This window comes from Daucus carota, chromosome 1 (genome assembly GCF_001625215.2).
Source record: "Daucus carota subsp. sativus chromosome 1, DH1 v3.0, whole genome shotgun sequence".
Lineage (NCBI taxonomy): Eukaryota > Viridiplantae > Streptophyta > Magnoliopsida > Apiales > Apiaceae > Daucus > Daucus carota.
Genome location: NC_030381.2, coordinates 21,859,051 through 21,878,559, shown reverse-complemented (window position 1 = coordinate 21,878,559; position 19,509 = coordinate 21,859,051). Strand labels below are relative to the sequence as shown.

The window sequence follows — 19,509 nt, the reverse complement described above, 5'->3', positions numbered from 1 at the left end:
TACGCCGATCATAGACGCCATTGCGCCCAGATCAAGCTCCATTGCTTTCTTATCGGCGAGCCTATCGGTGTCGACGAAGCCACGATTTGCTTATTAAATTGCTCTTTTGTTTGATTTAATCTTTATTTGTCGTCGTTATTCTTTATATTTTGATATTCATCCATATTTATATATTGTGTTGTTCTGGTATTGCTAATTTTTATGGATGTAGGAACTTCTTGCCTAACAAGGTCATATCCATGGTGGTGATGGATAGGTCGAGAAAGGATGGAGAAGAAAAGCTAATTTGGTGATAATTGTGCCTTTATTAAGGATATTAATTATTCTTAATTAAGGTTTTTAGTACCATTTATGGTGACCATTATTGGGACATTAATGGCCCATAGAGGCATTTAAGTGCCATAATGTTGGCTCGTTTATGTCTTTATTTTTATTTTTAAATTCACTCACATTCGTTTCATTCTGTTTTGTCTTATTTTCAGGATGTTTGAAAAAGAATTTAAGAATTTATTTATTAAGGCTGCTTCCGAGAAGACGCGAACCTTGGTGGACAAGACAGTTGAGCTACAAACATAGATAGAAAGGAATAAAGAAGACATCATTTTTAGTCTATTTTGTAATCGATGTAATTTTTGTAGGGTACTCTTTTTCCCCCTTGAGTTTTTTTCCCACAGGGTTTTGCTCTTGAAGGGTTTTAACGAGGCCCTTTTTTGTGGGTTATCTCTTCTGACTTGAAAGGCTATATTATCTAAGCTTCCGGAGTATTTACATACTTTCGGTTAGATGATATACCTTCTTGAACGAAGGAAACTGTGACATCCCTCAAATCCGGGGGTCTGGATTTGGTGCCACGTGTAAATAAAAATAATTTAAAACCTGTATTTTTGAGCCACTAAAAGAAAAACAATCTAAAACCTATGTCTTTGAAAGAAAGTAAAAACAAGTATTTCAAAACCTGGATATTTTTTTTTTTAAAATGATTTAAATTCAAAATAAATTTCACCCCCTGAAAACAGAATCGCATACAGGTTACTGCATTGAAATCAGAAACTAAAACTATAAAATCTTAATTACAAATTAAACTACATTATCAGCTAACCCTCGATAAGAAGAGTAGCTGATAACCAAATAAACAAATCTAATTTCCAACTGAATTGAATTGCAGAACTCCAACTGCATCTAGTCGTAATGATATCGTCCTGGATACCCTACCTGACCATCTGCCTGAAACTCAACCACTTGCAATCCTTGCCTAGTCTTAAGTGAATCATCTTTATCTCTAGCTGAAAAGATTAGAAGGAATAGCAAGAATGAGCAATAATGCTCAGCAAGTACACAATAGTTGAAAGCCACAAGATATTCATATGAAGCGATTTAGAATAGTTGAAGTAAAAGCAAGCTCTCGATTAAACATGATGCTGTAAATCAACAGTTCAATATCAGGGTGTAATATAAAAGAGTAAGATGGTATACGATGATAAAACAGTTATGTATCAACATATGAATTTAAAGCTGTAGAGATAAAAATAACTTCCATTATCTTTTGAACATAAGATAATTACCTTTGAAACTAATCAATATATAATTGGGTTTAAATAAGACACCTGGCTATAACAGATGATCAGTCATGCTATAGTCCATAAACCAAGCTTATTCAGCAAGGTCGACAAATATTACGAATTCCGGTAATCCGGGCTGAAGGAGCCACCTTTCACGCTGGGCCGATGTCTGAGCCTCTTACGCAAAACTACCCAATATATTAAATTTAAAAGCTACAGCTTTAACAATATGATTTGGGAAATTCAAGAACGCAAGTGTCTTGTCTTGTTAAACAAAATTCATTTTGTAGCAAATCGAAATAGTTACTACTTTCAGTAGTTTGTAAATCTTCTATGAAAATCAAAGTTTTGGTAGCAGGTCAAAGGTATTATCAATTCAACTGAAGGTATTCAACTTACCAGATATGCTTCACAAGAATGATGTTAAAATAAAAATGAACCACTTATAAAAGAGAGTTCGGGGTCAAGAGGAAGATAAGAATCACTTACTCTTAACCACAAGAGAAGTATAGAAATACTTGCCTTAACTCCAACGTTTAGCTCAGATTCCTAGTAACACTATATACCGCATAATCATTCCTTTCTGCCAGCTTCTGACAAGCTTTTATCTATAACAAATCTCCGCCCTACTTCAACTTGTAACACTACTTGGTTATTTCTGAATACCCCTTTCAATCACTTCTCTATTAATGCCTCGGTCAATGTCTTCAATTCTATACGATGGTAAAATAGCATTTCAGTCGTCAGATCAGACGGATTAACTAAGCTCGAAAAGCATTAAGACCTATTATATATCTACCCTTCGCATATACATACCACATAGGCAGATAAACACATAGCACATAATTGCACAAATAACCCTTTTTATAGCCATTAAATACATATAATTTCTAACGAAAATTCGACAGCATCTCCTCTACTTATCGGACTATCCACCTGTTTGCAATACCAATAACCAACCAATTCCATTGCTAACACATGAATTACTATTATAAAAGAAATGTCTTTACTGCAAGTAAAGACATAAGAAAATCTGCCTTGACTTGCAGTAAACATATAAGAAAATCTATTAGCATGATTGCTAATTTGTTATACGCAAAACACACTTAATTAGATATACAAGGTCAACTGAGCCAATCAATTTAATAATCAACCGTATGCAATTAATCAAGTAAAACCTCGTATTATGCACTAACAAAGAAAGAAAACTAGAGCAAATAGTTCGAATAACCCTCACTCTATGATTTTTAATAAATTGAAAATTTATCGTTTCAATACGAAATTTTTATGAGACACTCTTACACATTATTCCAACCTACTGTAAAATTTCCGGAAAGAAAATCCAAGCTTAAAGCAGTAAAACAGGCCTGTCAATCAGGCACCAGAAACTGTTTTGCAAAACCAGCCCGACGCTAGAATTTTTAATAAATAGAAAAATTGGTCTGATTGTATAAAATTTTAATGAAATATTCCAGATACTAACATCCAACTCTGGTAAAAATTTCAGAAGCAAAGCTCGAGTTGAAGGTAGCAAAACAGGGCATGGAACAGGACACATAAACCTGCCCAGAATTTTCAGCGCGTACCATACTAAAACGGTTATATCTCCTAGCTCGCTAATCGAATCGATTTGATTCTTTCGCGCACATAAACTGGACTCTGAGGAGCATATAATCACAAAGAAATTGAGCATATCACTTGAATTTAACAGTCCAGAACAGAGCTACAAAACAGGACAGTGTTGCTGCGAAATTAAGCATAGTTCGAAAGTTATGCTTCAAATACTCAAGTTAGCTCAATCCAAATATTCTAGACCTGAACTTACACTTAAGCTCTTAAAACACCATTCTGAAAACATTTGTACAAAATATCAAACCTGAAAGCTTGAATACTCAGTTATATATTCCCGTAATTCAAGTACCTAAGTCATCCGATTATACAACTAGTTGGCATACTAACAACAACCAATTCAAATATCAATTAAGCACACAAACAACCCATGGCCAATTACCTATAACACATATGCATAACAGGTATATAAGCAAGCAATTTGCCTTAATTATTTAATTAATCAATACTAATCCCCATCAATTTAGTCCTCTATTATGCACATAGCACAATCCATATACACATATATACACAATTACTAACTTTAGTTTGTCCTTAATCACCCAATTAAGTGTGAGCCTCGATTAACACATAACAATACAAGTGAAATTCACATAATCAGATTATACCCACAAAATACATGTAAATCGATTATAAGAATTTTAACAGAGCTTTATACCGAACTGTGTTGAACTCGAGGGGTGGAATAAAGCTTGTGTCGTTGGACAAATATGCCACAGCTGATGCAGGTTTTGGAGACTCAATGATAGAGAAACCCGGAGAGAAAAGAATCGATAACTTCCGACCGGGAAGAAGCAGTAGGCATGGACAAGAAGAAATTCGCGGGGTGACCACAACAGGTTTGGCCGGAATCGGAACCAGCGGCGACGACTTGTGTGGAGCATATCGGCAGCGGGGAGGTTTAACAGAATAGGAGAAGGGACAGTTCGAGTGAGAGGCTGTCGACACAGAGAAGATTTCGAGAGGGGGAGAGATTAGAAGGAGACTGATGTTTGAGATAAAAAGGAAGAAGTATTGTGTATATACAAAGGCGGTGGTGGAATAAACGGTGGCGGTGCTAAAAAAAGGGGTACGTGGTTAAGTCGTTTACTTCCACGTGCCCATAATAATCTGAAGACTCGGACCTGCTTTTAACTAAATTATCGGAATATCTCGCTATTATAATATCTTGGAAACATCACCAACATAGTTTTATAAATCCCTGAATATTATAAAACTAATAAAATAAAAGTTTCGGGATTTATGAAGCATTACTGAAATTTATACGTAATTTAGAAGTTAATTGTGTTCAAGAAATATTTAAACATGAAACTTCTACAAAAATAATATTTTTAATATTTTCAAAACTCCTAAAAATATTCATTACCATTTTCAAGTAATTAAAAGAATTTTACAAGTCACTTTTGTATTTCAAGAAATTCATTTTCCTATAATCCATTTTAAAGAAAATCATAAATATTTATAAAACAACACAAAAGTTTGTAACAGATATACACACAAGCATAAATCACATCCAGATACTAAAGTTAAATCATAGAACAAGTAATTCATATATTTAACATGGTATTCAATTCAAAACAGACAACAAAATTTCGATATCCTAATGAGCCGGAAAATAATTTTAATATATTTTTTTTTTTTGAAAATTATCAAACTGGAATAAAATATAGAATTTTATTCCTCATTTTTCTCGAATAATCATGAATAAAAATAATAAAATAATACCTAAAATCCGAGTCGTCACAGAAACTCTGTCCATTCGGATTGTAACTTTCTTTCTTGGTATAATACAACCGTCTTATGACAAAAAAAAAAAAAAAAAAAATGTAATTGTAGGCATTTACCCTGCTTACCCTGCGTTGTGTCTCGTAGTCGCCGTAGTTCATTTTTACTAATTTACCAGTTTATATATTCCGAATTAAATAATTATGGCATTCGGATTACATATTAATTTCAAATACATAAATTGTAATTTCATAAATTTATATTTTAATCATTGTTCCAGTTATTTTTATGAAATTATAATATCTTACGTAAGAATGTATTATATTTAATAAAATTAAGTTGAATGATAACTGACATATAACCTGATGAAATACATATTTGTTTAAATTTGGTGGTATTAAAATTTTTTTCAAGTATTTTAATCACTTAAAATAAAAATCATCCAAGTAAGTTTGTGTTTGTCTGATGAAAAGAGCCCAAAAATTCAGCAGAAATACTATAAGCTACTCATTATTAACAAATAAAAATTATAATCGATACAAATATCAACACATCATGTAAAAAACAATAGATGAACTCGGTATATTTAAATTGAATGTAATAAGTAAAATGAATTTTAATTTAAGTCAGTAAAAAAATTAAATATTAAATATAAAATAATGTTCCAAATAAGAAGAACAGTATGAATATGATTCTAATTATAAATCAGACCAAATTGTTAACTCAGTATAACATCTCTCTCTTTCTGGTTAATGAGCCACAAAAACCACTGATATTCGGAACTGAGTATTTAAGTTTGCTGTATATCACAAACACATACATACAAACATTTGTACGTATATGCTTGGTGCTGAAGCTTGAGAAAAAGATTTCATGGGTAACATATTTGTGAAGAAACCAAAGATTACAGATGTTGATCGTGCCATTCTTTCCCTCAAAACCCAGAGGCGCAAGCTTGCTCAGTATCAGCAACAGGTCAAACATATGCATATTTCTTCTATCTTTATGTGTATATGTTGTTGAATTTGTGTCACCCTTATCAGTTTAGATCTTGATTGCTGATTTTAGTAATATTTTGTGGTAAAGATTTGATTTTTATGATGATAGAGGGAAAAGATTGCATTTTTATTTTTATATTTTTGATTTTGGATGAAATTTGAGAAATTGGTCAAGTTTAGGATGGGGTTTGTAGTACTTTACAAGTAATAATTGTTCAAGGGGTGTGATTGCTTAGCAGTTTGAGATGATTTGAGTATGTGGGCCTTTATCTTTTTCTCAAACGTCAAAGCTGCTTGCATCTCTTCTCGTATTTCTTTTGTTGAATGAGGACTAGCGGTTTGCATCCCCATATCCACCAATCAAATGTTGCCCAAGTCTTTTTAGTCCAGAACAAACTATTTTTCAACGAAGTGTCATTGTACTATATCATGATTATCATTAAGCGAGAAACCATATTTCCATGCCGGATCATCAGATTTTGCTTTCCTTTTGGGATCCTTGGAAGGATCATAAGCGTCTGAAATTTTACAAAACATGAATAATAGACAAATTACTATGTATATAACATAGATATACACAAAGGAATTCCACCAAATATGACGATGCCATATCTAAACAATGGGTTTCAGCAGAGCAAAATTGAAATAGAAAGGTACTGTCCCCTTTATTAAAAACATTGCACAAACCGAAATTACCCAAGTATCAAAAGCAATTTAAAATTTGGTGAAACTCAAGTACTCAACAGGATTTTCCTCAGAAATTATACCCAAGCAGCATTATAAATCAAACTATTCCAGAGGGAATGGTTTTTGGGTGTTAAGATCTACCGAATCATGGGAATGAACAACATGATCTGTAAAATCTAACAGAGAAAAGGACCAGACATGCTATTAGAGCTAACAGAATTGAAGCTGATGAAATAAGTTTTAGTTTGGATCGGTGAATGAGTAAAATACTACCTCTTAAGAGGAAAGTGAGGGTTGGAATCATAAGGATGACCAATATTGAGTGGTGGGACTCTCTTGTCGTCCATTAGGAAGATCTTTTTTGTCGAAGTGGACGGCGGCAGTGGCTTTGATAAATATTAAACTTAAGGTTTGTCCAAGGAATTAAAAACATATTTATTTATTTTATTCTATACTTTTTGTTTATATATATTCAACGTATCTGAAGATTGATTAAATGATTTTGTAATCTCCTGGATGGGGTTTCTCTTGGGATCCTTTTACCTATCTATCATCAAGGAAACAGAAACACACCTTCAGTGTTTTCTTTATTTCCACTTGTTTTATGATGCATTATTTCCTCTTCAGTATGCTTGTGTTTTAAGTTATTGTTTTTTGGTATATTGATTAATGCTCTTCTACTTGTATTGGAGGAAGAAAATTGATGCATGTGTAATTAGTTTTTCTAATTGCTTTATACTATTCCTTTTTTGTATTTTTGTAATAATTTTATATTATGCTGCTTCTTTACATAGCTGATTGTCTGTCCTTACTTCTGTCTGGAATGGTTTGTGGCTTTTTATTACTAATTGGATTATCACTGCATCTAATAGTATATTTAATGGACACAGATGTCCTTCATTTGTTATTCACGTGCTACGTGTTCTGGTAAAAGAACAAAGGCAGATCCTGGATTTCATTTGAAATTCTGGATTTGATCAACGACGTGTTTGGACACAAACAAAAGGTTGGATTTGAATTTCATTTGAAATCCAGGACATTCAAATACTAGTATAAAACTGAGAATTTGAAATGACATCTCAAATCATGTCATTTGAAATCCAAAATTTGGAATGAAATACATGTTTCCAAACGCAATCTAGAAGTAGTTAAATCATGTCAAAATAAAATTATATGAAACATCAGAGAAATTGCATCACCTAATTAATTGATTGTCAGTTTTTTTATATTTTGCATAATTGTTTGATATACAGTACTCCTTTCTCTTACACTCAGCTGGAAGCTGTGATCGATGCTGAAAAGCAAGCTGCCAAGGACTTGCTTCGTGAAAAGAAAAAAGAAAGGGCCTTGTTAGCATTGAAGAAGAAGAAGGTGCAAGAAGAATTATTGAAACAAGTTGATACCTGGCTCATTAATGTTGAGCAGCAAGTGAGTTCCTCTAGTGTTAACATCAATTAGGTCTTAATTGTAATTTTCTTCTGAATGATTAATTTCTACTTTGTCCTTGGTAAATTCCTTTGCATACGCAAACTTTAGTAATTTTTTTAATTATGGTTTTGTTTAGTTGGCAGATATTGAATTAACAAGTAAACAGAAGGCCGTTTTCGAGAGTCTGAAGACAGGTAATAATGCAATCAAAGCTATACAAAGTGAAATAAACTTGGAAGATGTTCAGAAACTGATGGATGACACTGCGGAAGCAAAAGCTTACCAAGATGTGAGTGTGACCACCATCTTTATCATTATAGACTTTCGCTTACCAGAAACATATTGATGATACTTTGTCATTTATTTCTGACTGTAATATTATATCATTTCACTTCTTACACTATTGTAATCTTAGGCCATGCTGTTTCTCACCCGCCATTTATGCAGTGGCCATCATCAGCTAACAATGTATTATGTAGCCTTTCCATCTCGCTTGAGACCCTTTAAGCTATAAACAGACATATGAAATCCGGAGAAGGGCTCTGTGGGGCGCATGTTGATGTTTCTATTATTTTTTAAATTTCGGTTCCTTTTGGGCCGGACTGGGCGGAACTGAAGTATTTCGGTCCGGTTCGGTCCATTATAGAATTTCGGTTCGGTCCGGTCCGGGAAAAAATGAAATTTAGGTTTTCGGGCGGAACCGAATGCTCACTATGACTCATACGTGTAACTTGGTGTTTCATCAAACTAAACCTAGACGTCCTTTGTGAATAATGGATTTTAATGTGATAACAACCTAGAGATTAACTTATTGCTGCCACTATGAAACCATTTACTAATATTTATGGCGTCTACGGTCTCGGCTAGTGATTGTATACTGACACATGTTCTAAGTTTCCAACCATTTAGATGTCTTCCGCTAACTTAAATTTTTCCCCCAATATGATCACTCTTTTCATGAATTAAAAAGAAAGTATGTGACCAGAATATTTCGCCTAGGAATTAATTTAATTTTGTAGACGAAAAGGAAGCAACTGCATAAAATCATTCTATTTGTTTGTTAAGTTTTTCTAGTTGCTTTATACTTAATAATGATCATGATTGTCTTTGATTATTCCCTTTCAGCCCTTCACTCCTAGATGTTACTTAGCACATTACTTCACCGTGGAATTTATTTGCCATCTAATTTGCCTCTTGCTTGATTCTTTTTTTTGAAGGAAATTAATGAAATTTTGGGCGAGAAGCTATCTGCAGAAGATGAAGAGGAGATTTTAGCGGAATTCGAAAATCTTGAAACACAGGTATGTGGTTGTTATTATTCTTAAGCTTCATTTTATTGGCGAGTGGCAAAGAATAGTTCAGGAATAAGAGTGTTGTGATACTTCATTGACTCTAAATGCCTTAGGTTTTTGAGTTTCGTTGTCATTATGAAGTATTACATAACTCTGTACCTACTGCTATCACAGAAATCCTTGAGTGTGAGTTTGTAACAGTTTAAAACTCAAAACTCGGCTTATTGTCCTCTAAAATACCTTAGGTTTGCAAGTTCCTTTGTCATTATGAAGTATTGTATAACTCTCTACTTCAAATGCTGTCACAGAAATCCATGAGTGCGAGTTTCTAATACTTACAATTCAAAACTCGGCTAAATGGTCCCCCCCTCCGCCAAACGGTTCTGGGCAGTTCTGAAGGCAGTCTAGAATTTTGAGTGTGTTTGGGTTGGCTCATTTCTGGGAACTGAGTGCCTATTTCCCAGAGGAGTATATAGGTACTTTTTTGGGGCAAAACACCTGTATCCTTAAAGACTGCCAAACCAGACAGCCTCTTTGTACGCTTCAGCATGGTTGACTTTTTTTTTTCGGAGTCAACCCAAGTCCGTATAAATTAGAAGTTGGTAGTCTGGGTTGATATAATTATATGTTGTAAACTACTTGTACAAGGTATAACTTGCAAACTGATCTTTTTTGAATGTCAATGAATGAATTTCTTTCAAATTATGTACACTGACTTTAAGAAATAAGAAAGGACTGACTTATTATGGAGGGAGTTGCTTTGGAATATATCAAGTAGTTAAAATTTAAAGCTCATTAGGAAGTAGGTAAAACCGTAACATAGTGAGGATAAGGTATTGCAAATATTTTAGACCATAAAACTTTGAATCTTCAAAATTTGTACTTCGCTCTGGTTGGGTTGATTTTACTTCCTCTATGATCAGATTGTCTTTGGCGTGCAAAATTAATTATAGATTGGGATATATCTGTTGGCCACATCTCTCGTTTTACAAACATCTGACCTGCAGAGAACTTTCGCATCTTAATAAATTATCTCATGTATGTGCAATGCTTTAATGTTTGTGCAGATGTCCCTTCAAGAATTACCAGAAGTTCCTGCAAAGGCTCTGACTTCTGAGAACCTTGAGGAGAGCTTGGACCTTCCAGATGTACCAACTAAAGCACCAGTTGCATCAGAGGGCGTTGAAACGAAAGCTCCTTCAGCAAGTAAAGGTTATATTCACCAAAAAAATCTCTTTTTACTGATAAATGTTACTCCCTGAATTTCTCTAGATGAGCCCTTGAAACAAAGAATGTCCTGCAAATACTCTGAAATCGTTGACGATAGTATAAACTGTCAGAATATCCTCGTATTTGAATTACAATTGCATATTCATGATTGCACTGCTCAAACTAACTCCTCGTTATATCTTGGATATGACATTAGAAGTTAAAGATAGGACCCATCTGTGAAGTCAAGGGGATTATACATATACCACCTCTGATGAAGCTATTACCTGTTGAATACTTTAATATTAGCTTGACTTAATTCCAGACCCGTTTTGACTAGAATCCCTCTATGCACTGAAATTATATGAAATCATATGAAATGTACCGACTTTAAGTTTGAATATGAGTTCAATTGACCTATTCTAGTCATAATGGACAAGGGTTCCTGGAAAAAGATGAAATTTTAATTTTGTTTTAGCAAAATACCTAAGGCCATACTGTTACCATATATGTTGCATTTCGAGCCTATATTCATTTAAACAATCTATGAAAACAACCGTGTAGCAGACACCATTTTATACTTTTTTCTATACCTCTCCTTGGGATATTGTATAATACCTTCCGTTGCTTTTATCGCGAATGCTGCTTAATATATTAGAAAGTGTAGCAGACTGCCACGAATGCCATATCATCTTTTGATACACTTTTTAGCAGTTGTTATAGAATTCCTTTGATTACACTGCGTGGGTGTGCGTGTAATTCAAAATAAAGTTTTACTAAAAATGCATTTGTTATCTTTTTTGAAACAGTCATGGAAGAACCTTTGCCAGCTTGACCATCATGATTCATGGCTACAATATGCATCCTCTAGATCCCTGTTTATTTGGCTGTTTAGGTATGATAAGTTGTTTCTGGTTCTTCGGCCCAATTGTAAATTTACCAGTGATGATGTGTCTTCACTGTATCCCCAGACTTCCGGTGCTTTGTGAAAATGTATACTATACATCTAGTACATGTACAGAACAATGCTTTCTCTCACAAATGGATAATTTATTTTTGTACCAGACAATATTGTTTTGACCTTGTTCTGCTCCTACTATGTGATATGTATGAAAGAAGTTCCTTCCTAATTGGAAGTTGACCTGCCTTCTCTTGTGATCACATTCCTGTTCTAATGTTGGCAACATAATCTATATTTATATCCACTATCTTGGTGTGTGCATTAGTATGCTTAGTTCTAAATAAGAAGTGGTCAATTGGAACTTCAGTAAACGTTTATTTAAATTGATGGATGGCTGAATTGTTAAATTTTCATTTTCCATTCGAAAATGGAGAAAAGGTCTTTGAAGGCAGTGGTTTACACCGAATTTCGCTTGTAATGCTGTTATCACAAGCTTGCATAGTTGCTTGCAGAAAGAAGTCATATTATTGCTGTTATGAACCAAGATCAGAATCTCTCTTAAAGCTTTGCAAATTTGGAACCAAATGACTATCGAAGATTTATATTATATCTCTATAAAGTAGTAGCATAGTTGCAGTAGTTTAGGTAAACTGCCCTCCAAATTCACCCAGCAAGAGATGGATGAGCGAGAACTTAAAGAGTTGGAACTCGTTCTGCAGCTCCCCCAATAACACTGAGCAAGTTGTTACCAAAAGGATCACTCAAATGAGCAGAAAGGTTCTCCACAGGACCCTCTCCGGTGACATAAGCTTGTATAAAGAAGCCAAGCATCGCAAACATTGCTAGTCTTCCATTCTTAATCTCCTTCACCTTGAGCAAAGCGGCCTGGTCTGGATCATCTGCTAGCCCCAACGGATCAAATGGACCGCCTGGGTGCAGTTTGTCCTCCAAATCCTGACAGTTAATAAAGGAATCTTACTATCCATCAAACTAAACTAACTCATTCTAAAGCTCTCTTATGCAAAGGAACAAGCGTAAGTTTTGTGCTTACCAAACCATTGGTAATTCTGTAGTACTCTGCCCCGCCAAGAAGAACAACCTCAGCAACGACAGCAAGAACAAGATTTATAGGAATGTTCTTTCCAAAGTAATTCAGCGTGTTCCCATCAAGGAGTAGGGCTCCAGTCTGCATATATGAACGCAATCTCACAGTTGAGAATTCTGATCTTAAAAAGCTGTGATTCATCTCTAGCATCGTTTCTTCCATGCATGAGTTTGTGAATACTTGAAATTATGCAGTTAAAATATACCAGTTCTTTGTATGATTCTAGAGACATGCATATTGTAATAAAAGTGGTGAATTACTTTGAACCAAACAGCTTCAGGTCCACAATTAGCTCCATATTTGTTGAATGCCTCAGGGATTATGAAGCCTGCAGCTCCCAACATCGCCCATCGGGCATGGATCAACTCGTAACCCTGGTATCTGCATTGTTAGATAGCGTATGATGTTATTCTTAAGTTCCTTGTATTAGTCTTGCCATTGGATTCAAACTCCATATTCAGATGGAAACTTACTTGGCAAAGTCTTCTGGTTTCTTGCTCAGACCAAACGGATCGTAACCATAGCTGCATTAAGTAAATCAGTAACCATGAATGTGTATGAAATATAAGGCAAAGATCTCACTACTCAACTTACTCTCCAGGAACTTCTCCTGTCAAGTACTCAGGAACTTCAGATCTGTCCAATAGGCCTTGGGGTAAGAAAATTCTTCTCTCGGGTCCTGACAGCACATGGTCTATCGCTTAGCTAATCGCAAAAAGATTTAAAAGATAAATTACGAAATCTCTAGCATTGTAACAGAGTGGTACCCCTTTGCCTGAGCGATATAGTTTAAAGTCGTCGACACTTACCATACCACTTGGCAAGCTCATCGCTAGCCGGAGTGACAGCAACAGCCTTCTTTGGTGGAGGTGCAGCCTTCTTCTTGCCAAAGAGTGCAACTGTCTTGAAAGTGACAGGACTAGATGCTGACGGAGCTGGCCTTGACGCCACAGAGAAGTTCCCCAGCATTTCCGATACTCCGATGGATGCAGCTGCGGTAGATGCTGCAAGAGAAGCCATTGACAGTGGTGGTGCTGGAAAATGTAGTGTCAATGCAGAATGTAGAAGTGACACAGAGCAGTTGTTTTTATTTGAAAGGTGGTATTTAATCTTGGGGATGTGCAGCTGCCACGTTGGATTATGGTTCTTGTTGTTTGATTGGTCTGCTTGGATTAGGATAATAATATCATATCTTCCATATATCCACATTCCACATTGCTTGTGTCCAAATTCTCATTCTATTATCTGCTAAATAGTCTGCAACATTTAAATACTCTGCACACGCCTATTTTCTTTAATCTTAGGTTTATTTGTATATAAAAATAATCTGTTTTCACAGGGAGCTATATCCCTGAGGGAAATAATTTAGCCTGTCCACCAAATTGGCACCTCAAGAAATGTCATAATTCCAACTCATAAAAGGTAACAAAGACCAGATGACATTTCGGTTTACAAGAATCAAGCTTGTTTTCCTGAAATACATACTATTACATCCTACAAGTGCTTACATAGGAACAGTGTTCTAAAAATCGCCGAGCCGACTCGGCCGAGTACTCATTCCTAGTACTCGTTTTTAACCCCTCGTCCGATATGAGTTCCGAGTAATCGGGTTCAAAACCGATTTATTAAAAAATCGGTCAAAACTCAGTTTGACTCCGAATACTCGAGGTCAAATCCGAGTTTGACTTCTCAATTTTTTATTGTTTTATTTGAAAATTATTTTATAAGAGACTAAACGTAAATATATATATGTTTTGATCTTTTTTTTTTTGCAAAGTATCGACATTAATTAGAAAGTATATGTGTTTTATTATTAAAACTTGTAAATGGTTATTATGTCAAAAATTATCAAACAAGTAACTTTTATTTGAACTTCATTATTTCAAGTGGGTTGTTAAAATATTAATATTATTAGATAGTTTTATTACTAATCGGTATATAACTATATATAAGAAGAAAAACTAATTAAAAAAAATACCCGATTAGTTATCCGATAACTCATTCCGAGTACTCTCCCGAGTTCTGAGTACTCATTTTTCTGGAACCAAACCAAGTTGAACCGAGTTCCGATTTTTATAACCTTGCACAGGACTACTGCAACATAATGTTGTTATGCCTCCAAGTGAATCACAACAACTCCAAACAGACAAAACTCATCTATGCCTCCATTAAAACTCATACTTTTTCACCACAGGAATTAACTCTTATTTCCATAGAAATTCAAATTATCCTAAAAATTGGTTAATTTACCTTTTACCCTCAACTTTGGTATTAGTTTCACTGGAAACCAAAATATGGTACCTGTATTTCCACGACAAAAATAACCAAGATGTATGCCTCTGACGGTCTCATGACCCGTATGCCTCTGATGGTCTCATGACCGGACGCCCCAACCCCTTAAGGCCTGAACCACAGTTGTTACTTGAATTAGGCAATAGACAGCTGTGTTTGATGTTTAAGCTACAAAACAGGCACTTCCTGTTACTACTCTAATTAGGCGGGCCTCTGAGAGATATACTGGTGCACCCCATGTTACAATTCTGCAAAATATCAGACAGTACAAATTTTACATATCATCACTCATAAGTAACTCGGCCAAGATATATATAACCTGCTAACTAATTTGGCAACTTATGTTTGCTTCACCAAAACTAGGAAAGTCACTATTGTGATAAGATCATTTACCAAAGAACTTTTCTGCTTTGTGTTAAATGACATGTATCATATATAACAATATATAACACGACGATTCTTTTGATTTTAAGTTTTGGTCATTATATTTTCCATCTCATGCAAGAGTATAAACTCCGAAGACAGTACAAGTCATCATGATCCTTATTCCCAGAATCATTACTTCGAAGATCCACCAGATAACAATGCCAAGTGAGAGGAAAGAGCCATAAGAACCCAATAATATATTCCCCCTTAAGCAACGAACACCATAAAAGCAGATGAGCAAGGCATGGTGATGATCTTATGTAAAAATTGAGACGCTATAACCACCATTGTGTATGTGTGGTTTACTGTCCATGTATACTTCACAACTAGTTTCTGGTAAGAAAAACATTACAATGCAAAAAAGCAGGCCTGTCTTTTCCACTGAACCATTACCTCTAAATTTTTGGACATCAGAAAATAAGCAGGCGAACATTATAAAACTATCCTTAATAACACTGAAACACAGACCTCTGTGTGAAGGTGATAATAGAAACTATTGGACAACCAACAGATATTTATACATGCAAAAAAGCTTTAAGACTTGACACACAGAAACTTCTGATATCAAACTAAGTCTCCCGATGTTTACCAAATACAATTCCAAGTCTCCTAATGTTTATCAAAAACTCCAAGTTACAATTCTAAGTCTCCTAAAGTTTACCAGATGCTCAAAAATCTAACAGGTTTACCTTTATACAAGCAGGCAAGATGATAAAGATGACCATTTCTGTGTAGCTATCCACGTCTAATCTTTTAGGCTTAGCCTTACATTCTGAACTTTAACAGATAGCTTTAGCTTTTGGTCCTCCATATCTCTCAATACTGCAAGTAGATTTGCACGATAAACTTCGCATCGCTGATTTGTATTATCCAACTCAGCAGTCAATTCAGAAATTTTCTTTTGCTTCTCAACCTGCAAAAAGTTTAGTTGTGAAGGCATTATATGCAAGTATAATGGTACCAAAGCATCATACAGTATCTATTATAGTACTCTATAGTAATCTACTACATGAGCCATTATTCCAGACATTTGTAAGCAAAATGGCTTTAGTATTACATGAGAAAACAATATTTGACAACATATTAGGTTTCCCAAACTAGAACTTTTACAAACTCAAGAATCGATCGGCAAGAGTAGACTGTAGAGAAGAGTGAGAAGCAACAATAGGCGTCTTCAAGGAGCTAAATATACTAAAATATTATTAAGCAACAATCAGACCAATAGAACAATTCATCTTCATCTGCTCGTCATTGGCGGTCCCTATATATCGATCCATTAAGTAGAGTCAACATCATTTTGGATCATTAAAATTACTATAGTAAAATGCAAGAACAAATCAAGCAAGAATTTTTCTCCATTTATTATTAAATATTTTTACTATGTTGAATATAATCTTCATATTAGGTACTAGCAGGATCTTGTGAACAATTCACAAGGTAAATATTTATTTTTCCCCTGTTAGACGTCAATGTCACTATGTGGTGATTTATTCGACACATTTTACTGAAGGTTACTATATTTTATTTTTAAGATGATTATCGAAAATACAAATTTATTTCATAATTTGCGATCCATACTATCCCTCTATAATTCAAAAGAAAAATACTAGAGGTTGTTGGGCATCAACAAAAAGATAGTTATTCTTTGATAGGAAGTCCCTGTAATCAGACGTGTATATTAACATATGTAAGATATTATGGACTACTTTTTATAATAGTATATCAGTAATGCACCCTTTTAACAAATATGAAAAATAAATTATAGGCCAGTAGAACTAACCATGGACTGATGCCGCGTCATTTGATGTTCACCACATGCGTGCTGGTTACCACCATTTGCCAAACTGTCTCCATCTGTAGTTACAAACTTTTTGTTCTTGGCAGTGGCAACCTTCTTTGAAGCTTCTTGCAAAGCATCCATTGCTGCATTATAAATATGTATAGATTTGGCCCCTTCTTCAACAAACTTCATTGCTTCTTGGCGGAGATTATTGCAGCGAACAACTAAGGGATCTTCTGCATCGGTTGGCAATTGTGGAGATATTTCACTAACAGATTGTCCACTCTTTGCATTTCTTGTCCATCTTGTCATTATATATTGAGAAGGAAGTGTAAGCACATTTTTTGCTCTAAAAACTGACAATATATGTCTACAAATAATGCCAGAATACTCAAACATTTGGCAGCTGCAGTTAGCTTTCATTTCGTAGCTATTAAATGTTACAGTGTGCGCTTTCTGGTCTTCCTCAAATTTTGCTACTCGATATAGGGTGACGGCTCCTGATTCCTTAACTTTGGTTGAAGGATAGGCCATAGTTTCCACCAGTTGATCCTGGAACTTTAGGAAAAGTTTCCTCGTATAAAGATTTGCGGCTTGTTTTTCCATAGGAGACGGTGTTTTGAGAATTGGTATAGTATTCATGGTATCATGGTCTGCCTTCATTTCCTTTTCATGCCAAATCGCTACAGCTTTCTCATACTGCGTAATTAAGGCCTGAATGGTGGTAGCTGCATCTATATACCCATTAAAGAACGAGCTTATAGCATCACTACTCTCTGATGTACACAATTCTCCAAAGAACGTGTCCCTCATGTAGACTGGAACCCATTGATGACGAGCACCATACATAGACTGAAGCCATTCATTATCCATAAGATAGTATCTATCTAAAAGCGACTGCCAACACGACTCAAATTCTTCAATTGTCTCTGTGTTATTAATGCACTTCCTAAAGTCCGCTTCGAAACTTAAATGAGTCTGATAAATATGAGTCAATTTCTCTTGCGTTTCTTTCAAGATGCACCACTTGCAAAACCGCTGACGACTTCCCGGAAAAACATGTGCTACAGCCAACTGTATCAACCTATCCGGATCAGTTGTGATAGAAATCGGAGCTTGTCCAGACATGGCCTGTAGCCAAGTCTGCAATACCCAAATCAACGAAGCCTCAGACTCATCAAAAAGCAATCCACATCCAAACAATACAGGCTGGCCATGATGATTTAATCCAGTAAACGTTACAAACGGTAAATCAACATGTTGGCTCCTAAATGTAGTATCAAATCTCACAGTATCTCCAAAATGGGTATAATTAATTCTGGAAACAGGGTCAACCCAGAATAGATTCTCATCCTGAACAGCATAACAGAATGCAGGATTCTCCGCCTGCATTCGTTTCAAGTAGTCCAATACATCATCACCCCGATCCCCACAGGGCCTATTAGTGCCACTATTACTCATCATTCATTAATAAGGAACACACCCCACCTCAAAACTCAACTCAAAACACAATTATTTCAAAGATTTCAGCAAGAATCCATCTGGGTACAGCAAGAACAAGTGTAAAAGAGATAAGCAAATTGAGTTGTAAAGGTTCAATCTATATTGCCTCTGCTATCAAATTGACAACGAATATCATCAAGAATTAATATTTCGACAGAAAAAAGCACAAATTTTTACAAACACATAAATAAAAATCTAAGCAAATTGTTAAGATATAAGGGAGCTTACCAGTAAATAGAGCCTAGGGTTTCTTTGTTTGTCTCCCAATCCCCAGTATCAGTGTGTCGTTATAATTTCAAAATGTAATACCCTTGCAAAACTTTTCTTTTTTTGGCTCGTCATAAAAACTTCTTCCTTTCTTCTTCTATATACGGTAGGGTTTAGTGATCGCTATTGAATAGTCGCTTGTATATCCCGAAATATTGGGTTCGATACCGGCACACATGACACAGCATACAGAAGTACAGCATCAGAACACTGAGTTGATAGAGAAAAGGGTTTTGGTCCGCCACAACATTTAACACCCAGCTCCGTTAATATGAGAAATCTCTTGAAATATAAATCCGACGCCCTCTGAAAATCCCTGACAACCAGTTGTCAGGACCCTAGAGGAAAATGACCCGCGTCACTCGACCTACAAATAATGTACATAAAATAACATGGTACTATTTAGGATAAATGAACACAATATCATTTATTTACGGTCCAATAATCCAATGTTTTGGTTTTCAGGCAAAAAAGCTAAATCGTATTATGTTTAGGTCTGAAAAATCCTACAAAATATAACACGATCTAGTGTTTTAAGAGCAAAACGCACCACAATTTGACGTTCAAGGTTCAAAACGCTAGATAGCGTAATGTTAAAAAGAAAAAGAGGATAAAGTAAGACGAACTAGCATTTTAGATTATAAATTGGTAGGTCACGGCCACGTTCTCCGGCACTGTATTTTAAGTCATTTTCTTGAAAATTATGAT

At 35.1% G+C, this 19,509-nt stretch overlaps 3 protein-coding genes and 1 long non-coding RNA gene across 6 annotated transcripts; 1 reads left to right on the top strand and 3 right to left on the bottom strand.

The window, feature by feature from the left end:
* Nucleotides 1–1,023: 1,023 nt before the first annotated feature.
* On the bottom strand, nt 1,024–4,256 carry LOC108210158 (uncharacterized). Its single transcript, XR_001804804.2, has 3 exons — nt 3,847–4,256; nt 2,049–2,272; nt 1,024–1,283 (listed from the first exon to the last, which is right to left on the bottom strand). It is a non-coding gene; the product is annotated as an uncharacterized LOC108210158 (long non-coding RNA).
* A 1,359-nt stretch (nt 4,257–5,615) lies between these two features.
* On the top strand, nt 5,616–11,675 carry LOC108203552 (vacuolar protein sorting-associated protein 20 homolog 2). Of its 2 annotated transcripts, none has more exons than XM_017372539.2 (6): nt 5,616–5,888; nt 7,874–8,026; nt 8,163–8,315; nt 9,244–9,327; nt 10,386–10,530; nt 11,337–11,675. In XM_017372539.2, exons 1-6 carry the CDS (start codon nt 5,787–5,789, stop codon nt 11,360–11,362), a joined length of 663 nt encoding a protein of 220 aa, XP_017228028.1. In that variant the 5' UTR covers nt 5,616–5,786; the 3' UTR covers nt 11,363–11,675. The 2 variants fall into 2 exon arrangements, with proteins under 2 accessions (XP_017228028.1, XP_017228035.1); XM_017372546.2 differs by having other exon boundaries at nt 5,689–5,888; nt 7,852–8,026.
* A 259-nt stretch (nt 11,676–11,934) lies between these two features.
* LOC108203547 (chlorophyll a-b binding protein CP26, chloroplastic) lies at nt 11,935–13,630 on the bottom strand. The gene is made up of 6 exons (XM_017372530.2): nt 13,343–13,630; nt 13,128–13,212; nt 13,007–13,057; nt 12,794–12,914; nt 12,480–12,614; nt 11,935–12,382 (listed from the first exon to the last, which is right to left on the bottom strand). The coding sequence occupies exons 1-6, from the start codon at nt 13,551–13,553 to the stop codon at nt 12,122–12,124; spliced, it is 864 nt and encodes a 287-aa protein (XP_017228019.1). The 5' UTR covers nt 13,554–13,630; the 3' UTR covers nt 11,935–12,121.
* Nucleotides 13,631–14,934: 1,304 nt separating this feature from the next.
* On the bottom strand, nt 14,935–19,119 carry LOC108203538 (protein FAR1-RELATED SEQUENCE 9). Of its 2 annotated transcripts, XR_001803423.2 has the most exons (4): nt 18,763–18,903; nt 17,032–18,572; nt 15,941–16,164; nt 14,935–15,073 (listed from the first exon to the last, which is right to left on the bottom strand). XR_001803423.2 is itself a non-coding variant. In XM_017372522.2 (3 exons), the coding sequence occupies exons 2-3, from the start codon at nt 18,493–18,495 to the stop codon at nt 15,997–15,999; spliced, it is 1,632 nt and encodes a 543-aa protein (XP_017228011.1). In that variant the 5' UTR covers nt 18,496–18,572; nt 18,763–19,119; the 3' UTR covers nt 15,785–15,996. The 2 variants fall into 2 exon arrangements, 1 of the variants encoding a protein (XP_017228011.1); XM_017372522.2 differs by lacking the exon at nt 14,935–15,073 and having other exon boundaries at nt 15,785–16,164; nt 18,763–19,119.
* Nucleotides 19,120–19,509: the final 390 nt, after the last annotated feature.

Excerpts from the sequence above, each read along its gene's own strand:
- LOC108203547 (XM_017372530.2), bottom strand. The coding sequence starts at position 13,553 with ATGGCTTCTCTTGCAGCATCTACCGCAGCTGCATCCATCGGAGTATCG. Across the intron at positions 13,058-13,127 it reads ACAGGAGAAGTTCCTGGAGA|CTATGGTTACGATCCGTTTG; the intron begins GTAAGTTGAGTA and ends TACTTAATGCAG. Across the intron at positions 12,383-12,479 it reads ACAGAATTACCAATGGTTTG|GATTTGGAGGACAAACTGCA; the intron begins GTAAGCACAAAA and ends ATTAACTGTCAG.
- LOC108203538 (XM_017372522.2), bottom strand. The coding sequence starts at position 18,495 with ATGATGAGTAATAGTGGCACTAATAGGCCCTGTGGGGATCGGGGTGAT. Across the intron at positions 16,165-17,031 it reads TGACGCGGCATCAGTCCATG|GTTGAGAAGCAAAAGAAAAT; the intron begins GTTAGTTCTACT and ends AACTTTTTGCAG.
- LOC108203552 (XM_017372539.2), top strand. The coding sequence starts at position 5,787 with ATGGGTAACATATTTGTGAAGAAACCAAAGATTACAGATGTTGATCGT. Across the intron at positions 8,027-8,162 it reads TCATTAATGTTGAGCAGCAA|TTGGCAGATATTGAATTAAC; the intron begins GTGAGTTCCTCT and ends GGTTTTGTTTAG. Across the intron at positions 8,316-9,243 it reads AAGCAAAAGCTTACCAAGAT|GAAATTAATGAAATTTTGGG; the intron begins GTGAGTGTGACC and ends TTTTTTTTGAAG.